General features: G+C 37.9%; 3 protein-coding genes across 9 annotated transcripts; 2 read left to right on the forward strand and 1 right to left on the reverse strand.

Moving 5' to 3' along the window:
- The first annotated feature begins 1784 nt into the window (after positions 1 to 1784).
- On the forward strand, positions 1785 to 9156 carry LOC110602934 (peptidyl-prolyl cis-trans isomerase CYP95). 6 transcript variants are annotated; one of them, XM_021740540.2, is made up of 14 exons: positions 1785 to 1901; positions 2833 to 2960; positions 3085 to 3139; positions 3368 to 3456; positions 3766 to 3790; positions 4229 to 4267; positions 4531 to 4648; positions 4807 to 4934; positions 5112 to 5478; positions 6408 to 6523; positions 6782 to 6989; positions 7079 to 7957; positions 8140 to 8208; positions 8427 to 9156. In XM_021740540.2, exons 2-14 carry the CDS (start codon positions 2883 to 2885, stop codon positions 8746 to 8748), a joined length of 2493 nt encoding a protein of 830 aa, XP_021596232.1. In that variant the 5' UTR covers positions 1785 to 1901; positions 2833 to 2882; the 3' UTR covers positions 8749 to 9156. The 6 variants fall into 6 exon arrangements, with proteins under 6 accessions (XP_021596232.1, XP_021596233.1, XP_021596235.1 ...); XM_021740541.2 differs by having other exon boundaries at positions 1845 to 1901; positions 2868 to 2960; XM_021740542.2 differs by lacking the exon at positions 1785 to 1901 and adding an exon at positions 2009 to 2027 and having other exon boundaries at positions 2868 to 2960.
- Positions 9157 to 9296: 140 nt separating this feature from the next.
- Positions 9297 to 12530, forward strand: LOC110602935. Its single transcript, XM_021740544.2, has one exon. It carries the CDS (start codon positions 10329 to 10331, stop codon positions 11250 to 11252), a length of 924 nt encoding a protein of 307 aa, XP_021596236.1. The 5' UTR covers positions 9297 to 10328; the 3' UTR covers positions 11253 to 12530.
- A 204-nt stretch (positions 12531 to 12734) lies between these two features.
- On the reverse strand, positions 12735 to 18905 carry LOC110603030 (protein tesmin/TSO1-like CXC 2). Of its 2 annotated transcripts, XM_021740678.2 has the most exons (13): positions 18632 to 18905; positions 17003 to 17157; positions 16624 to 16912; positions 16360 to 16539; positions 16151 to 16237; positions 15079 to 15683; positions 14940 to 15011; positions 14670 to 14844; positions 14489 to 14587; positions 14325 to 14391; positions 13771 to 13939; positions 12936 to 13664; positions 12735 to 12831 (listed from the first exon to the last, which is right to left on the reverse strand). In XM_021740678.2, exons 1-12 carry the CDS (start codon positions 18734 to 18736, stop codon positions 12947 to 12949), a joined length of 2721 nt encoding a protein of 906 aa, XP_021596370.1. In that variant the 5' UTR covers positions 18737 to 18905; the 3' UTR covers positions 12735 to 12831; positions 12936 to 12946. The 2 variants fall into 2 exon arrangements, with proteins under 2 accessions (XP_021596370.1, XP_021596371.1); XM_021740679.2 differs by lacking the exons at positions 17003 to 17157; positions 18632 to 18905 and having other exon boundaries at positions 16360 to 16553; positions 16624 to 16766.
- Positions 18906 to 19129: the final 224 nt, after the last annotated feature.

Genomic DNA, 19129 nt, shown 5'->3' on the forward strand with positions numbered 1-19129 from the left:
TGGTAGCCATGAGGGCACACACAGAACGAACAAATACTGGAGAATAGATATGCAGAATATGTATTTTTATTACAAAAGATCACAAGGGAGAAGGAGAGCTTCAATATCCCTCGCAAGTATCTATTACATCATAATTTTCCAAACATCTATTACGCCATTACCAGAGACCTGGTTGGCGGGATTTTCCTCAGCCTCTCACTTGACCTCATCCTCCGAGAAGATATCGTTTGTCCAAGAAAAACCGCATGAAGGGGACCGTTTCTCCAACTGTTTTCCTAACTTGGCCCTCAGAGTCAATCTTGCACAATCCAACCCCTAAGGGGTCGTGGCGCTGAAAATCCATTGTAGTCAGACCGGTTGCAGTCCTTAGCCAATACACAAAGCTGAGCAGTGTGTTTGTACTTTCATGAAGACTCGCCTTCAGCTACTATTCATAGACCATGATGTTATCCTCTGCACAAATCTAGTTATTCTCAAGAAAAAGAAAATAAAGTACCTTCATTCATTTATTCCATAGATGATAGTCGTAAATAAAAGAAAAGAAAGGAGATTCTTATAAAGTGACATAGCTAGCAAAGTCTTAAATATGGCTCGTAAAATAAGGCAACCGTCGTTACTAAAGGTAGGCAAAATGATGCAAACAGTAAAAGACCAGCCAAATCGTGCCACTTGTCCTAAACTGAAAAGATAAATCATCACATTCAAATTTAAAAAATCGAAGACCAGCGGGGAACCTCTGATACTACATAAGAATCGCCCAAAAATAAGTTATGTGCTGTCACCACAGGATATGTCCACATGAAAAGAATTCGATAGATGGGTAATGCGGTCCTACCCGAGAAAATGAAGACCCAGACCTTAAACACCCGATTTATCACTAAGACTCGCCCTCCTCTTAATAGATTAAGTCTTGGCATAAAGTTACTGTTATTAGACACAGTCCAGTATATCCTAATTATACCTGTAATCACGAGATTATCGACCTATTAACTGCCGATATCCCTTATCAAGCAGCTGGCCACATAATCGCTGAATTATCAGAAAATGCTATATTTATCTCCATATTCTTACAGTATAAAAGAAGAACGATAACAAAGATAAAGATACGTTATTCTCTTATACTACTCAAAGTCTAAGCACTTTCTTGCATTCACCATATTTTTTAGTATACTGATTTGAGTGTCAGAGTGGCTGCTGTGGACACCCACCACCACCTCACATTCTCTTTCTTACAGATCTAGTCAATCACAGTACAATTATACTTTTTAGTTATATCATGTATTATAATGCCTAGTAAATATTTTCTTTTATATGAGCATTAACTTTCCCATCACTAATTATTCATGAATAATGGAGACGAGTGAATTTAAAATAAAAAAATATATTCACCCATCCTCTATATGTAATGTATGGCTAGAAAATTAAGAATGTACTTTTTTTTTAACCTCTTTAAATTCATTTATAATTATGGAAATGAATATAATATTATTAAATTAAGGCTAATTTACTTATCACTAATATAATATTAGAGATAATAAATTAAAGGTATTTATTTAATAATCTTACAATATATAAAGAAAATAAAGCATTTCGTATAAACTCAAAATTTAAATATAAAATAAAATAAAATATGATTTATACGATTATAAATTGTCATTCATTCAAGTACAAGGCTATTTGAGGTACTATTGGGCCAAAGCCCACTCATTAATTGGGTTGGGTGAACTACTAGACGATGGGACACGTCACCAGGAGGGCAAGGTGCAATTCAGACAAGTCAGTAAGGGCAATCATGGATATTACTAATATCAGTAGAAGCTAGAAACTTGAAGGAGCTAAGAGCTAGGTTTTTCTTCTCATATCGTGTTATTTTATTTTTGTGGCTCTGCGTATATTGACAGGTGAACCCTAGGGTTTCTCTTTGCCTCTTTCTCATTTCTCATTTATCTTCTTCTTCATGCTTTCCAATCATTCTTCTTATCATGTTTTCGATCCCTGACGTAATGAAACTTATTATGTGAAGCTATGTATAGTTTTTCCCCCTCCCTTTTTCTTTAATTTCCACTTATATTTGTCTTTTTAGTTTTTAATACTCGATCTGATTGTCTGATTTTTGGGATTTATGCTTTAGGGTTTGCAGGAATCTAGCTAGGGTTTAAGGATTTTGGGTAATTTGTCTGGCAGTTACGTTATCTAGGTTAATGGGCATTAGATATCTGTTAAGAGACGGTGATTGTACGGAATGAAGCAATATCAGCTGTTGGCATGATTAAGAAAACGATTATGCTGTGTTGATTTTTTTATAGCTTCTTTTCCTGTGAGGTTTAGATCTATTATGATCAATACTAACCTCTTTGTTTTATATTGCTTCATGGAGCTTAATTTCATCTAGTCTCTTTTCTTTTCCCTTGTTTCTTTTTTAACTTGAAAATTTTTATTTTAAATGAAATCGAAATCTTGCATGATTTGCAAAATGAATTGTTCAAAACAAAGCCATGCTAGTTGTGCACGAGTTGTTATTCGTTAGTGCCGCTTTGCTCGTTTTAAAATATTCTTTTTTCATTGGACTGGGTGTATGCATCATTATGTGCTGCATTTCTGTTGTATTTCTTCCTTTTACTGGTTGAGTTTGGCAATTGATTTAAATGTGAATTTATCATTATAGCATCTTCAGACAAACAATTGCCATTGTATAATAAGTTGAATTGGAGAATTTGAAGTAAATTTACATTGTTACTTCTGGGTCTTCCAGATTGAGTATTTGAAGAGTTGTATATTTCTCCTTTCTAGCTACAAACTTAACTTGGTTTTCTGTATTCATAAATGCATTAGTTGCTTATTGATTATGCTGGCTTGAGCTGTGATAGTGGGGAACATAGAAGATGGCCAAAAAGAAGAATCCATTGGTTTTTATGGATGTTTCTATTGATGGAGATCCTTTTGAAAGGATGGTTTTTGAGGTAAAATTATATTACTCAAGTGTATATTTGAGCGTTGAGTATTGTTATTGCATCTGTAGGTTTTTTTACTCAGTTTCGGTTTCAATTGCAGTTAATTTTTTTTTGGCTGTCTATAATTCTGCAGCTTTTCTCTGATATTGCTCCCAAGACTGCAGAAAATTTCCGGGCCCTTTGTACAGGTGATAAATAAGTGCTAAATTAGTTTGATGATGGTTTTCTTACAGTGGCTCTCTTTTATGTGTAGTGTTTACCGATTATAGTATAATATAATTTTATGGATGCAATTCTTTCTGTTCGGGCGAAATTCTAATTTGAGTGGTATTTTAATGGTGGAGGTGGATATTGACTTTAGAAAGTAATAGTTCTGGCGAATTAGCAGTTTTCTGATTGTTGTTCCATATCTTCAGGGGAGAAGGGAATTGGTCCTAAAACTGGAAGGCCATTGCACTACAAGGGGTCCTTTTTTCATTGCATTATTAAGGGTTCCATGGCTCAGGTTTGTTTTTAAACCTTGTATCCATTTAGATGTTTCTTATATAGGTTGGTTCTAAATTTGCTTATATGAATAGTTTCCTTGTTGATCGTGGCTTAGAAGTGGTCTGTCTTTTAGTCAGTTACCCTTGTTTATGCTGTAGGAAACAGGGCTGATGGTCACAACTGCTTTTCTTGTGATGTAGTTTTAAGGTTGTACTTACTGAGTTGTCCATCCTCAAAATTTACTATGCTTATATAGCGTCTGCCTGAATTTTCATCAGATACATGTTTCTGCTTATAAGTGGACTAATAAATTGTGCTTTTCTTGCAGGGTGGTGATTTTGTTAAACGGGATGGTATGTTTTCCATGACTGTCATTTTGTGCACCAGTAATGCTTTGTTTTGGATGATTTTCATTTTATTCATTCCTTTTGTTGGATAGTTCCTAATTGCTTTTAGAAATTTTAAAATATTTTGTAGCTTTTGGCTCTAAATTTCTGTTTTGTTGAGATGGGGAGCATATTAAATATTAGCTCTCCATTTCAAGTAATTTCCATTTATTAAGAATATGTTGCCATTTTGTTCTCGGGTTAAGAATTTGATCTAAACTGTAATACACTAGTTATGCATTACTAAATGACTGAAGGTTATATTTGCATAAGATTCACAGTTTAAAATTTTGGATGTTGTAATGTGTTATCTAGGAATTATAAAAATTGTGGTTGATTGTGACGTGTTTTCATTTCCTCTAAAGTTTGTAATTATTTTTTTGTTTTTCTTTTTCCGTTTCACAGGGTCTAGTGGAGAGAGCATTTATGGGGGAAAATTTCCTGGTGAGAATTCTTAAGCTTTCTTGTTTGTTAAGGTGCCTATTATTAATGTAAGGGTTATGGGTCTGGGTCCAAGTGATGCTTTTGCATTGTTACAAAAATTTTCATAATAGTTTTTATGGGAAATGTTTTGCCTGGGTTGGTACCTATCAGTATTGGTGTCTGAATGATCAAACATCGGAATAGTACCTTGGTCTTTTTTCCTGAGGCAGATATTTCTGCCCCTATTTCAATTCAGTGACATGTGGTGATTGTTACACTTTCAGATGAGGCTCCAAGGCTTAAGCATGATGGTCCTGGTCTTCTGTCAATGTCAATTGCTGACCGTGACACTCTAGGTTCTCAATTTATCATTACATTTAAAGCTAATCATCATCTTGATAGGTTGGTTCTTCATTCCATGAATTTCCACTGCTTTGATAGATGCTAATTAAGACCTTGTTTTATATGGAAGTGGTTTTTTTTTATTAATGATCATAAATTTCAATTGTTTGATGTGATTTAATTCACAGTATTCACTCTTCATTCATATCATATGATAGGAAGTATGTAGTCTTTGGGAAGATGGTGCAAGGAGATGAAGTGCTGAAAAAAATTGAAAGTGTAGGAGATGAAGAAGGGAGACCATTGGTAACAGTGAAAATAATCAACTGTGGTGAACTTAAGGAGGGTAAGAATCCTGGAGGCATGCACATCTTTTACTTTCTTTTAATTTTAATTTAATATGTCAGTAAGTGCGACTGCAGAATAGTTTCCTTCTTGTTTTCCTTTCTCTTTTTATTTGTGTGTGAATTTATGTGAGGTGGCATTAATTTGTGTGTAAAATTGTTGCTGATGTTGCTTTTAGGTGCAGACAAGAAGAAAGTACATAAACTGAAAATGGGAAGAGATGCTTTATCTGATTCTGACAGCCATGAAGCACGAAAGAAAGGAAAGCACAAGAAATCTTCAAGGGACAGAAAGAAGAAGAGAAGAAGATACTATTCATCTGAGTCAGATAGTTCATCTGATTCCGATACGGGATCGTCCGAGTCAGATAGTGATTCTGACTCATATGTGTCCTCCTCTGATATTAGTTCGTCAAGTGATGAAAGGCATAAGAAGAGAAAGAGATCTTCTAAAAGAGACAAGTATAGACGTGGGAAAAGAAGAGATAAGCGGCGTGAAAAGAGGCTAAAGAGACGTGACAAGAGATCCAAACGTAGATCAAGAAGGTATTTGCCACAACTTATATTAATGTTATTTTACAAGAGTTTTTTCAGCAGTTCAGATGTTATAGAAAAAGAAGTTGGTCTTTGATAATTTGCTAATAGATTATTCTGGATCAAATGAATAATTCTCTTCCATTGATAATTTGGTAGAATTGTTTGTTTTATATTTGCATGTGCTTTTGGGTACTATTTTTTGGTACAGCTTCTTTGTGTCCTTAGAATACTTCCAGGGTGCAGAATTGATGCTTTTTTGGATACACATGCGTAAGACACTAACATTAGTAATGAAAAGGAATTTAAATTACAATTTGGAGGAGGTTTCCTCCTGAAATGAGCAATGTGTTAAGACAGTAACAATTGATAGTGGTTGCCTTCAATCATACTTAATATGACACTGCCCCAAAACCTCTTTGAATTATTCATATGCAAAGAAGTGAGGAAAATTATCTTGTTCTGTGACATATTAAATATGACATGATCCTTTAAAGTGCCATTTCATTACCACAAAGAGGGGGAGGAATTACCGTGGACTTTGTATGCCCAAAAACGAACATGGAATCTCGTACCTGTACCATTGCATAATTCTTGTAAAATTAATTTTCTATCTATTTTCCCCCTCTGGGAAGATATTATTAGTCATTGCTGTCTGCATTTAGATCCATGGGATTTGTTTCTCATTGCAACCACAATCATTTTCCTGCAAATCAATTTCTTTTCATGCATGTAATTATATATGTTATATATGGTTCTGTTCATCTTGCATTGTCTATTCAGGGTACTTACATTAGATGCATGAATGTTATCAGCATGTTTTAGTAGTTTTGGAGTCAGTTAACTTCAATTTCTTTCCCGTAGCCGTGCACTCTGGTTTGTAATTTGTTGGTGATGTCTTTTTGGCTTGGCATTATTAATGTTCTTTATCTAAATCACAGGGCATCAGATAGCCTTACTGATGATGAGAGTGAGAGTAAAAGTGGAAGCAGCTCTGATGATGGTCTTGAAGTCCAGGCAAAGGACCGAAGGCATAAAGATCCTTCCGTGAAAAATGGTATTGCTCTTAAGTCTTCTTATCTGTGTTACTTGCATAATTTTCTTTCTCTATATAGAGTTGGAGCATTGTTAATAGTTGTTGATTCTACTTGTTATCTGATTGCAGTTTATTATTTATGCCACTGTACAAACATCCAGTTAACTTTATTCTTTATTTACACTCTTAGTCATCATTCTTTGGAGATTGTTATGTGCTATGACTACCATAGCGAATCTTAACTTTCTATTCTCATTTGTTTTATGCAATGGTTGGCAGGGGATCAGTCTCCTATGGTTTTGGAGGAAGATGATCCTTCCCTTTCCCATAAAATGAGGGAAGAACGTGATATGCTTGAAAAGGAAAAGCGTGAGTCCCCCAAGGAAAATGGAGGGCGGCGGAGCAATGGCATTAAGGCAGATGCTACATCTGACAGAAGTGAAGATAGACCACCTGATGTTGTAGATGATCATCCAGGCAAATCTAGGTCTACTTTCCATTCTTCTCACACCTCAGTTATTCTTTATTGTTACCGATTCATCCAGATCCGGTATTTTATTAAAAGTTAATGAGCAGGAGCCGAAGCATGAGTCCCAAGAGGACCATGAGTAAGAGTATGAGTATTAGTCCCAGGAGGAGTATGAGCAAGAGCCCAAGTGTTAGTCCAAAGAGAAGAAGCATGAGCAGGAGTCCACATATTTCACAGAGGAGGAGTTTCAGCAGAAGTCCTGCTAGAAGTGGTAGCAGCAGAAGTCCTGCTAGAAGCATCAGCAGAAGCCCAGCTAGAAGTGTCAGCAGAAGCCCACTAAGGGGCAAAAAGGCTAGAAGCATTAGTAAGAGCCCTGTGAGATCTCGATCTCGAAGAAGTGAAAGCAGGAGTCCTGTTCGATCCCCTCCTCAAAGAAGCAAGAGCAGGAGCACACCTAGAGTGTCATCAAGAAAATCAATTAGCAGAAGTCCTGTCAGGTCTTCTAGAAGAGAATTGAGCAGAAGCCCTGTCAGGTCTCATCGGCGAAGTGCTAGCAGAAGCCCAGTTAGGTCTAATCGGCGAAGTGCCAGCAGAAGCCCTGTTAGATCTTATCGACGAAGTGCCAGCAGAAGCCCGATTAGGTCTTTTCGGAAAAGCATTAGCAGAAGCCCAGTTAGATCATCTCGTAGAAGCATTAGCAGAAGCTCTGGTAGAGCTCCTAAGAGAAGTGCTAGTAGAAGTCCGGTTAGGGCTCCAAGTAGGAACAATCGTCGTAGCTATTCAAGAAGCCCTAGTCCTATACGTAGGGCAAGGTCTCCTGCACGAAGAAGTCTGTCCAGAAGTGTTTCCCCTGATGGATCTCCCAAACGCATTAGAAGGGGCCGTGGTTTTAGTCAACGATACTCTTATGCTAGGCGGTACAGAACTCCTTCTGTTGATCGCTCTCCTGTTAGATCATACCGCTTTGGCAGAATCGACCGTGACAGGTATCTCTTGGTTTTTTTTTTAATTGATTCTTTTACCCCTGTTCGGTTTGACAATTCTTCTCTCTCCATATCTAATGAAATCGCTAGTCTGATGATAACATGTTTAACCATGATGTTCATTTCTGTACTAGTTATTCACTGACGACCACCTTTGCTCACAAACTGTTAATCATCCTTTCTAGATATTCAAGTTACAGGAGATATTCACCCAGGCGGTATAGAAGTCCACCAAGAGGAAGGACTCCTCCTAGGTTCGTGTACTATTGTTTATTTGTAACTACATGGTGACTTCAGAAATGCTTTCTTTGCATGGATGGCTTTGGGAATTTCTTCTTTCTTATGAATTCTTGATAGCTAGCGATCAACACTGGAAGTGCTTTTTAACTGATGCTCTTTGGGACTTCTATTTTTCCATCATTGCAAGTTATTTATTTATTTATTTATTTTTTCCCCTTGATGCTCCAAGCAGATATAGAGGCAGGAGAAGCAGAACAAGAAGCCCATCTGCATCACCAAGCCCTCGCTACCGTAACCGTCGCTACACCCCTAGTCGTAGCCCAGTTCGTAGTCGCTCCCCAGTTGATGCACCTAGGTCTCGAGCCTCTCCTCGTGCTGATCGTCGGAGGTCTCCTTCTCGCAGCCGGAGCCTATCAGTATCACGGTCATCACTGGACTCCCAGTCTCCCAAACGAGTGAGCAAAGATAGATCAAGGTCATCATCAGGAAGTCCTAGTGGAAAGCGCGGCCTGGTGTCCTATGAAGATGGTTCTCCTGATTCAGGTGAAAGGTGAACAAGAATGTATGTTGTTGATGTGATCAAAATGTGAACTTCTGATTGGGTTATTCACAAGCTCGAGTTTTCTGATGAGCAAGGGCCATCGGTGTATTGTCTGTTGGACATAAACTGCTGTGTTGGTCGTTTTTCTAAGAGGCTATGTAGTTGTTTTCTGATTCTTTTAAGTATGGATTAGGTTGATCTTTGGTTTGTTACCCGGGTTTTTTTAGTAATAAATATTGCATGACTAGATATTAGGAGTTAGAATGTTTGATGTTTGGATACTGTAGGTTACATCAGTGACAGCTTGTGTCCTCCAGAAAGATGGTTCGAGTCTGTTTGACGAGTTGGTGGAAAATATATGCTTCAAATGTATCAGTGATATTAGTCAAATGAGTATTAAAATTTGATATAAAGTTAAATATATTGTGTTTTATTTATGAAAAATTGAAAAAATCGGTGTTAACAATATAATCTTTTGTCCTTCAAGCGTCCAATTGCCTTTAATATATAAGCTCCTTCGGTTTTTGGTGTTGATTATTGCAAGAGAATGTTTAGGTTGTCATTCAATCGAGAGGTTATATTATAATTTAAAAATGATTGATTTCAATCTTATAATAATGTAGAATTTGTTTAACTGAAGATGCTACAAAAGTTTAGTTTCCATAATTCTTTATTACGTGTTACGACTGAAAACTCGACTTCATAAGAACTTAGTTTATCTGATTAAGCTTGCTATTAAAAGTTTAATATAGCCTTAATCAGAATAGGTTTGTTGGTCTTATTAGGTAGCAGGAATTCTTTCCAAACTCTTTCAGTAAATGGATGAGTTTAGCTTTTCAGCTAAAATGCGGGTTTTAACATTAAATTCCCATGTTATTGCGTGCAAAATTTTTGTTTTCATTATTTGTGTATTTGTATTTGTCTCGATAAATAAATTTTTATCTGGCCTGTTTCTTTTACTGGGATCGTGTCTTTCTCCCTGCTACTGGCTTTCCCTGTCTGCTTGTAGTTTTTCATGGTGTTGGGCGCTGCTTGTTCTGGGTTGAGGGTATCATGTCTATATATGTATGAATATATGAAATTTTATAATTTATGTTTTATATTGATGTGATCCGGACTAAGTAAATTTTTCATCAACTAAATTCTACTGTTAGAAGTAGTGGTTGGCCGTGGGGTCCCTCACCCTCCCTATGTCCAAGGAGAAGATGATCACCGCTGATCCAGCTTGTAATATGCTGGCAGGATAATTTCGATAAAACAAAGGAGAAATTTGTATACTTTCTGTCTGTTTTTTGCCCATTGTTCCCCCTTCGTCTTTAGCAGGCTGGACCTATTGGGCTGTTTCCTCTTTCACTTCCTTACCCGTCCGACAGTAAATTGATTTAACTGGTATAAATTAAATATTTTGAAAACTTTGAGATTGTCGGAAGAATATGGTCGTTAAACGCAAGATCTGACATTTCAAGAAATGGAGGATTTTCCAATGCTTTCTACCATTATTTATCTCTTGGTTACAATATTCAGAGTAAGGGTTTATGCATTATCATCAGCTCAGCCATCTCCCTTCTGAAATTGCTACCATATTATCTAACCATGCCTATAGCTCCTCTTCGAGAAACCATTCTTGAATGTCTTTCTGATGCACGATCCCACTCTCTTGAGGTTCAGCAAAAAGCTCTGCATACCTTAGCTTCCATGACCAAGGTCAGTCCCCAGAACCGGAGCTTGCTTGCTCAGACAGATGGTGCCATTTCATATTTTATTATGCTCACCAATTCTTCATCTCCCATCATCGAAACTCTCGCATTGGCTATCCTCTTCAACCTCTCGCTAAATCCTGATCTAAAGCAGTCTCTTGCAGATATGAACACCATTTTCCGCCTGAATTCAATAATCCTCTCCCCAAAATCCCCACATTCAAACAGATTAGCTTGCTCTTTAATCTGCAGCTTGGCAATGCTGGACAAGAACAAGGCTAAATTTGGGGTGGCAGGTACTATCCAGGTTCTGGTGAGTGGTATTTCAGGACCTCGTACTCCTGCTTCCCACCATCTCCTCAGCTCATTAGCTGAGCTTGTGCAGTTCCATGGGAACTGCACTGTAGCTGTACGTTCAGGAGCAGTGGAGGTTCTCATCGGAATAGTGGAGAGCAGCGACGGAGAGGATTTATCAGGAACTTCGCTGGCTGTTTTGGGACTTCTTGCTAGGTTCGAGGAAGGATTGAATGCCATAATCAGAAGAGAACAGGTAGTGAGTTGCATGGTTGAAGTGTTGAAACGGAGATGCATGTTGAGTAAGGAAGGAGCAGCTGAAATTCTTGTTCGTATATTTGATGAAAGTGAAGGGTGTGTGAAAGATGCTCTGAGGTTGCCGGAGTTCTCAACAGTGCTAGCGGATCTCTCAGTGAGAGGATCGTTGAAGGCTCGAGAAAAGGCTGCACAGCTGATGAAGAAGATGACGGGGGCTAGCTTGGATACTTCTATTGACGGAAATTCAATGTTTCTCCAATGGTACTAGAGAAGATCCCAATAAACCACAAGATTTCAAATCAGATGATTATGATAAAATTCTTAATTAATAATTACTCTAATAATTAATGTTATAAAAAAAATCTAATTAGAAGTGGACGGAGAAAGCCATGATTAACATTTTAGATATGATTATTCTGAAGGCAATGCAATGCACAGCGTGATCTAATTTAAATTCAATTTTGTATAAAAATAAATTTAATAATAGTTAAATTAAATTTTTATGTCAAATTTTATATGAAATTAATTAAACTGTATATAATAAATATATTAAATTGTTGCACTAAACATTTTTGTAAGAAAATTATATTTATATAAAAAAAATTCTCTAAATTCTTTCTTTAGGTTTATTTGTTAACTAGTACGTGAATGTATAAACTATTTTTTTTTTTTTTTTTACATAATCACTACTTCAGTCTATTTATAAATATGAAACTGCAATTAGAGGAAGTTCAATCACCCAGTATATCTACTTATAAATATCAAACTGCCATAAGAGCTTAAAGCTTTAAAGGTTAAACCCTACTCCACATTATTTATAGTTTTATTCAGATCTATTCTATACTGTAGAAATTGATGCTTCCTCCCTTGCTCTTCTCTTGACCCTTTCGACTTCCGGAGTTCAGTCAACCATTTGAAAAATGTATGGACAAGATGGGTTCTTCTCCTCACCTGGCTATGAATCTTATCTTTTGTTTTCTTGGGAGGGAAGGACATAATGGGAGAGAAGCTGCTTGTTTTTCTATATTAATGCTTTTATTTGGCTGCTCATAAACGATTGCTGCTTCTTTATATGTATATTTGTTTATCACTTCCTTATTCTACCTCTGCTTTTCCAAGGTGCCTTTCATTTTCGGATGATTTCTTTACAAGGTTTAGAGGCATTACATAACTGGTGCAAGCAAGAGTGGTTGATGGATCATATTCTATTTGGTTATAACATGAGTGCTCAATTTTGATTTTCTTCATTTGCATAAACCATTCATCAATAATCAACTCATTCGAATAGCATTAAGAGAATTAACAGTTCTATTTTCACCTGACAATGCAAAACTTCTTTCAAATAGCATTAAGAGAATTGACAGTTTTATTTTTCACATGATAAAGCAAAACTTCAGTGTATTTCTGTCCAACTCTCAGGAATGAAATCCAATTGAAGGAACATCCGATGGAACAACAAGAGATGATAACAATTGGATATGGAAAACAGGAAAGAAAAAGAAATTAAAGGCTGAGACTGTAGAAGATAATACTTTAGCAACATCTTTCAAATTTCAAGCAATCTATTTTGAACATTTGACCATTCAGGTACCCGCCTGCCCCGACAATGAAGGCTCTGACACTTATGTAAATTATTTTTAGGCAAGGAAGGTCCATATCAAAACCTGGCACAATCCTCAGATCTTGACTGAATTGATTCTTTCCTGCAACGAGTATGCCCGACGCCATTGCAGCCTATAGGAGCATGTCCTTAGGCAAGGAAGGTCCATATCAAAACCTGGCACAATCCTCAGAAATTGACTGAATTGATTCTTTCCTGCAACGAGTATGCCCAACACCATTGCAGCCTATAGGAGCATGTTCAAGTCAGAATTGCTTAAGGGTTAGTATCAAAATAAATAATTCAGACTTAACATATTTATTGATGACAAGCACCATGACTAGGGCTCACCTAAAGCGTGTCTATTTGTTGCTATCTTTTTTCTCAGTCCTGCTGTCTTTAGAATCAATGCAAGGGGTTAGAGGTGGAAAGGATGGCACAGCTTTCAATATGAACTTGCGACCACTTCTCAAGCCTCCCGAAGAGCTTGACCAGAGGCCCTGAATATGTTTGTGAGGAGGAGAGACTCGCTTTTTATTAGGGGAACTTGCCTTCACAGATGTAATGGGAGTGGAAGCTTCCTTCAATATTTCAGGCGTGTCATCTTCCAGAATATCATAAAGTCCACTATCAGTGTCATGCCCTTGATTTTTGCTCTCATGTAATCGAGTCAATGGTGTAATTGGCGAACTACGCCAGCGAAAGGAACGACCAGATGAAAAGCAACCACTTCCAGGGCACAATTGGAGTCGTGAACCACCTGTCCAATCTCTTGTTTTAGATGAAGCTGAAGTCGTCTGTGTCATTGAGGGATTTTGCAATGGAGTAAGCTCACATATGTCCACAAGCGCATCGTGTCTTGGTGAGAATTGGTCCATCATGGCAACATTATAATCCATCCCTTGACCACAGGTATCAATGTCCAGAATCTCTTCACCCTTTTCTGGAATCATGTTATTGCTGTGTGAATTACTTGGAGAGCTTATGGATTTCGCATATGATGGTAAGATGGAAAAGTCTGACTCAGGTGATGGGACATATCTACTAGAGTTGAATTGCACTTGTGCATCCTTTCCATGGCTATGAAACAAACAAAAAGCAGGAGAAATAAGCAACTAAAAGAATTGATATAAAAGATACGTCTTTAGAATGAACACAATAAGTTTAATAATAAAAGAAATCTTACTCTGAGTGCTGGATTGATGGCGTTGAGGGAGTAAGGTGGCGCAGATCATACAACTCGGCATGTAAAAAATCTGAATTGGTTGCTGCCATTTCCAGCTTATCATCAATTCGACCATCCAATATTTGCTTTCTTACTATGTTGCTTGCTATTTCTCCAGTTGAACCATATTCTAATAAAAAAAAAACAGCATTCCAATATTCATTATTCACTTGTATAATATCCCACTCTTATTTTGCATGAAAACTACGTCTAAGAATTATATACTCTAGGGTTCCCCCAATCCCTCACCAAAGCACCAAATGAATATTTAGGATTCCCATATTATAAGCATTTTCTAAATGCACCCAAACTCCTTAAGTGCACCCAGAAATGGACATAACCTTGTAAACCTTTACACCCTACCTTGTCAGCTTAAACAAAAGTTCATAGAGGCAGAATAGAATATTCTTCTTTTATTCATCAAACACCACTAATTTTTCCAATTTATTCTAACTTATGATCATTGATGAAGCTATAAAGAACCGTGAGAAAAAATTTTTAGAGTAATGGTTCACCCTCTTTCCGGCCATAGACATTTTTGCACCCCTCACATCGGCAATCACTGGAGCATCCAACATTTGCCTTTCAAACATTGATCAGAAAGAGAAATCCGGTTAGGAAATATTGGAAACACAAACGATGGCATCACAGCATAATTCTGATTAGCATAATCCCAAACCTGATAGCATTCACAATACTTTTTCAAGCACATGGACCTTTTGCAATGGCAACCTCTCTTATGCCTTGCTAAGGATGGCATCAACTGGTTTCCATCTTCCTGTGAAATTTCAATTTTGTTACAATGTCTCCAACTTAAATGATTAGTACAAAAAGAATACAGGGTTGATTACGGCACTGACTGCTGCAAACTCAGCAACATGCTGGACAATCTTGGGAGCAAAAGCATTTGGGTTACGTGACTCAATTTGTTGTCGTGTCTCAATGACTGTATCTTCATATTCAGGTCTGTTGAAGCAGCCTTGGCAAGCACATGATTCAGCACAATAGATTCCAGCAGCAAAACAATCACAATATCTGGGGAGGAAAAAAGAAAGGGGCAGGAGGTGCAGTAACTAGTGAACATAGTGATAACAATCAAACTCTACCAAGGAGAACTTAAATGCACTCACAGTTTCAGGCATTTAGTCCTCTTACAGTTGCAACGTTTGCAACCATCACCATCAAGGCTTGACGATTTCTTCCTAAAATATCACAAACATATCACCAGTCCTTAAATATAAAACAGAGAAATTAAAAAGCATAACTGACCTTTTCTTTTTGGCTGGGCTCACTTGGCCAAACTCCTCAACATTGTAACCATGCTCTGGATTAAACTTTCTCTTATTTAATGGAGTTGTTTGATGCCCAACTGGCTGTAACATATTTGAAGGTTCTGCATTGTGAAGTGAATCGGCTGTGGCAGCACTAGCGGGTAGTGAAGCCTTAGTTTCAAGCATCCTGTCTTTAGGAGTGATTGCAATCTTCTCAACTAAGTTTGATGATTCTGAGCAATTACTGGATTCTATGTTTGTAGCTGTAGTGTGACCCACTGCTGAGGTGTTGACAATGCTATTTAGATGCAAGCCAATACCTGATGGCTTGGACACAGTTATGGGCAACTTTTCATTACCGCGAGGAGGAAACATGGAAGTTGCTGATCGGGAGAGATTAACTGTTTGCTTCTTGCTAGAAGAGTCGCTTAAGTCCACGAGAGATCCATCTAGGCTCTCCAATTCCATAGCAGAAGCAGGTGATCTTGAACTAGTTACATTGTTCATTAGATTTGGAGAGCAGGTGCTGTTGACAACAGTTTTCCATCGAGTTTCTCCAAATTGAAGACAGCGCCTGCTCAAGCCACGTTGGAGGTGACTGGCCTGCATAAGTTGTCACAGTTATCTATTGCAAAAGGCAAATCCATGCATGATCTCATAACACTTTTGTTTAAAAGCCCACTTCTTTTTCCTTTTTTTCCCTATCCATTGAATGAATGAATGCATACCAGACACACATTGATTAACCTAAAAAGTAAACTCCAAAAGCCAGTGAAAGCAAACACCTAGCAGGCCCACACTATATCATATAAGGTGTTCAAGTAAATACACAAAACTATGGCTGTAAGCTGAATAAGGCAAACACGGGAAAAACTAAAGGCTCTGTAATCCGTATCCTTCTTTCTATCTACAAACTGATAAAACAGAAACCATTGTATCATTCACATCTATAGGCCTTTTATAACTTAGCCTGATTCCATCTGTTTAAGATGGCAGGAACTTATAATGCAGTGCTTCAATTTTATAAAAACCAATTTGAAACATAAAATTGAAGACAGAATAGTTTCTACCTCTGGTTCCCGCTGTACTATGTTGTCTAGTGCTCCCTGTAAGGAAGCTCCCACATTCTCATTGTAGTCTTCTTGTGCCCGAACAACCTGCAGATGTTTGACAACAATTAACAGCTTAAATAAAGACCAATACTATAACATTTACATTTAGTATTCACAAGCCTTCTAAGTATTTTAACTAACCATAGGTAATGAAAAAATTTAAGTACCTGAGACTCTAAAACATCACATTGCTTTTTCTCTGGAAAATGGCCCATGGTCATGCCAGACTCATCCTTCGGACATTTTATAGGTGACTGTTTGTTACTGCTTTGCTCCTTTTCCACTTGTGCTGGCTTTATTTCAAACATGGAATGCCCTTGATCCTGTTCAGCGTGCTCAGATAAGGCCTGTGACATATCCACTTCTGTCCTCATAAGATTTTTGCCATCAGATTTTAATACATCTTAGTTTGAGTCTGTTAAACTGCTTACTGATGATTGAAGCACATCATTAGATTGTTTAGCATTTGGGTTGACCAAATTTACAGAGCTTGCACAGTCCACATCCACTGGATCATATAGGTATTCGTCGACACACCCTGAGGAACTGCCAGGTTGGTCTCGTGCAGAATTTTCACCAGCATTTTCTTGATGGGAGTCGGTGATCGACTTGGTGGAATAGTTAACTGACTTCCCTATGTCATCTGAAAGACCAGCTAAGTTATTTCTTCCACCATCATTCTCAGGTGTTTCTGCACTGGGTACTTGTGCTAGTTGCGACCTGAGAAGGATAATAAATTTTCATGTGAGCAGAATTCAAGCCCCAACTAATGTCCTTGAAAGATAAAACAACATTCTAAATATCTCAAACCTCTGAAAGAAACTTGTTTCACGGTGCGGTATGATACGTGGCGATGTGAATACAAGAGGAGGAGAACTGACTCCTAAGAATCCTTGAGCCACATGTGCGGCTTTCACAGGTTTTATAGGAGATAGATTGCTTATGTAATTGGAAAAAGGAGATTCCTGAAACCAAAGGAAAAGAGATGAACACATAGCAGCCATTGTTTATGGTGTACCCAGAGCATTATTAAGACGAGAGGCGACAGGGTATCCTATGGCCATGGGAGACAGGTGAGGAAAGGGCCTTTTTGAAGTGAGGCGCCACAGCCTATATATATATACACACACACACACATATGCATACATATACATAAATATACATTGACACATAGTTAAAATAAAAATGTGCTGCCATAGTGCCATTTTGGGAAGGGAAGAAGAGAATGCAAGAAGAAAAGAAGAGGAGAGAAGAGGAGGGGGAGAGGAGAGGAGATAGAAGGTGAAGAAAAAAAAGGAAGCTGCTGCTGCACCAGGTCTAGCAGGGGGAAAGAGAGGAAGAGAAAGAGAAAGGAGGCAGAAGAAGAGGTGAGAAACAGAGAGAAAGAGGGAGAAAAGAGAGACATACCAGCTGGCTGTTGTTAGGAGAGCAAGAAAATGTACTTGGTGCTGTTAGCTGCTGTTTGAAACAATTTGGGAGAGGCTTAGGACTTTTGTGGTTTGGTTTAAAAGAATTGAAAAACCAAAAAAAATTTGCTGTTATTTCATTGAGGTGACTCCTTTGGAGTCTCTCACCTGGTGCCTCACCAATTAGAGGTGCTCTCCCCAGTCAAATGAGGCAAGGGGTGGCATCTTGCCTGGTGCCTTCAATAACCCACAAAAAGCTCTATTTTTTAGAATCTGATAAAAGAATCCTTATTTCTAATTACCTACTTACAAGATCTCAACGCTAGGATGTTAATTTTCATAAGCAAAAAGCCTTCATATGCATATCCTTTTCTTTTGGTTTTAGGTAGCTCCAAACACATTATTCAGAACCTAGAGCTGCTATGAACTTGAAAAAGGTTTATGCAATCGTTGATATATATAAGAGCCTACTTGCAGATTCACCTATTTGAAGACCTCCAAGACTGATACATATACGAATGACTCACCAAATTCCATTCAGACACCATCCCATCATCAAAGTTGGACACACATCAGACAGCATTATACTAAATATAGACTCCCCAATCTCCACTTCAGATTCCATCTCAACATGGTTGGACAAACATTAGATACACCTTCAGTAAACTTTTAACCCCGACTAGCAACTGCTTAATAAACGCAAGTTTTTGCTTAGCTAAACATTTGTACAAGCCCACCAAAATCATCGTGACGTACTTGAAATCTCAACATTACCAGTGCAGCACCAAACCCTAATCAAGCTGAGAATTACAAGAAAAATGTCCACAAACTAGTCCTAAATACAAGGCACCAAAAGCTTAGCCTCAGCAGAGAATTAACAAAAACTCCGAGGAGATCTAACAACAAACGATAATGATAAACAAAATTATCCTGAAAACAATGAAAAAACAATAAACAATTCAAGTTCAACCACAGAGAAGAAAAAGAGAGAGAGCATAAATTAAAATCAAACAATAGTTGGAAGTGAGATTACTTGAACAGGAGAGGAATCGGAAAAAGTAGCAGCGGCAACAATGGCAGTGGTGGCGGCGGCGGTGGTTGTGGTGGTATTACTAGCAGATTGAGGTGATGAATCCATGGAGTGAAACCAAAATTATTCTACCTCTGTGTGTGTTCAGTGAAGCTCGCCTGAGCGTGATTGTTGAGAAAATGCATCTAGAAATTTAGCCTTTTTTTTTACTGATTTTAATATCAGGATTTTCTTTCGAAGAAAGATAAAAACAGAAGTCGCACAGCCTAAGAAGGCGGGTTTTGAAAACGTGAATTCCGAGCGGGAACATTTCTGCTTACTGTCACGAGATGGCCCATTGGCCTTTTTCATAATAGGCCCGTACTGTTACAGAATGGGCTATTGTGGCCCGAGTCTAGTCCAAGTATGTTAAGCTGGTTGGCGAGGACCCCGGAGGACAAACCATACACAGCCGTTGGCCCACTCGAGTCCATGGGCCGTCCTCTTCTTCCCTTATCGCTA

This window comes from Manihot esculenta, chromosome 16 (genome assembly GCF_001659605.2).
Source record: "Manihot esculenta cultivar AM560-2 chromosome 16, M.esculenta_v8, whole genome shotgun sequence".
Classification (NCBI taxonomy): Eukaryota; Viridiplantae; Streptophyta; class Magnoliopsida; order Malpighiales; family Euphorbiaceae; genus Manihot; species Manihot esculenta.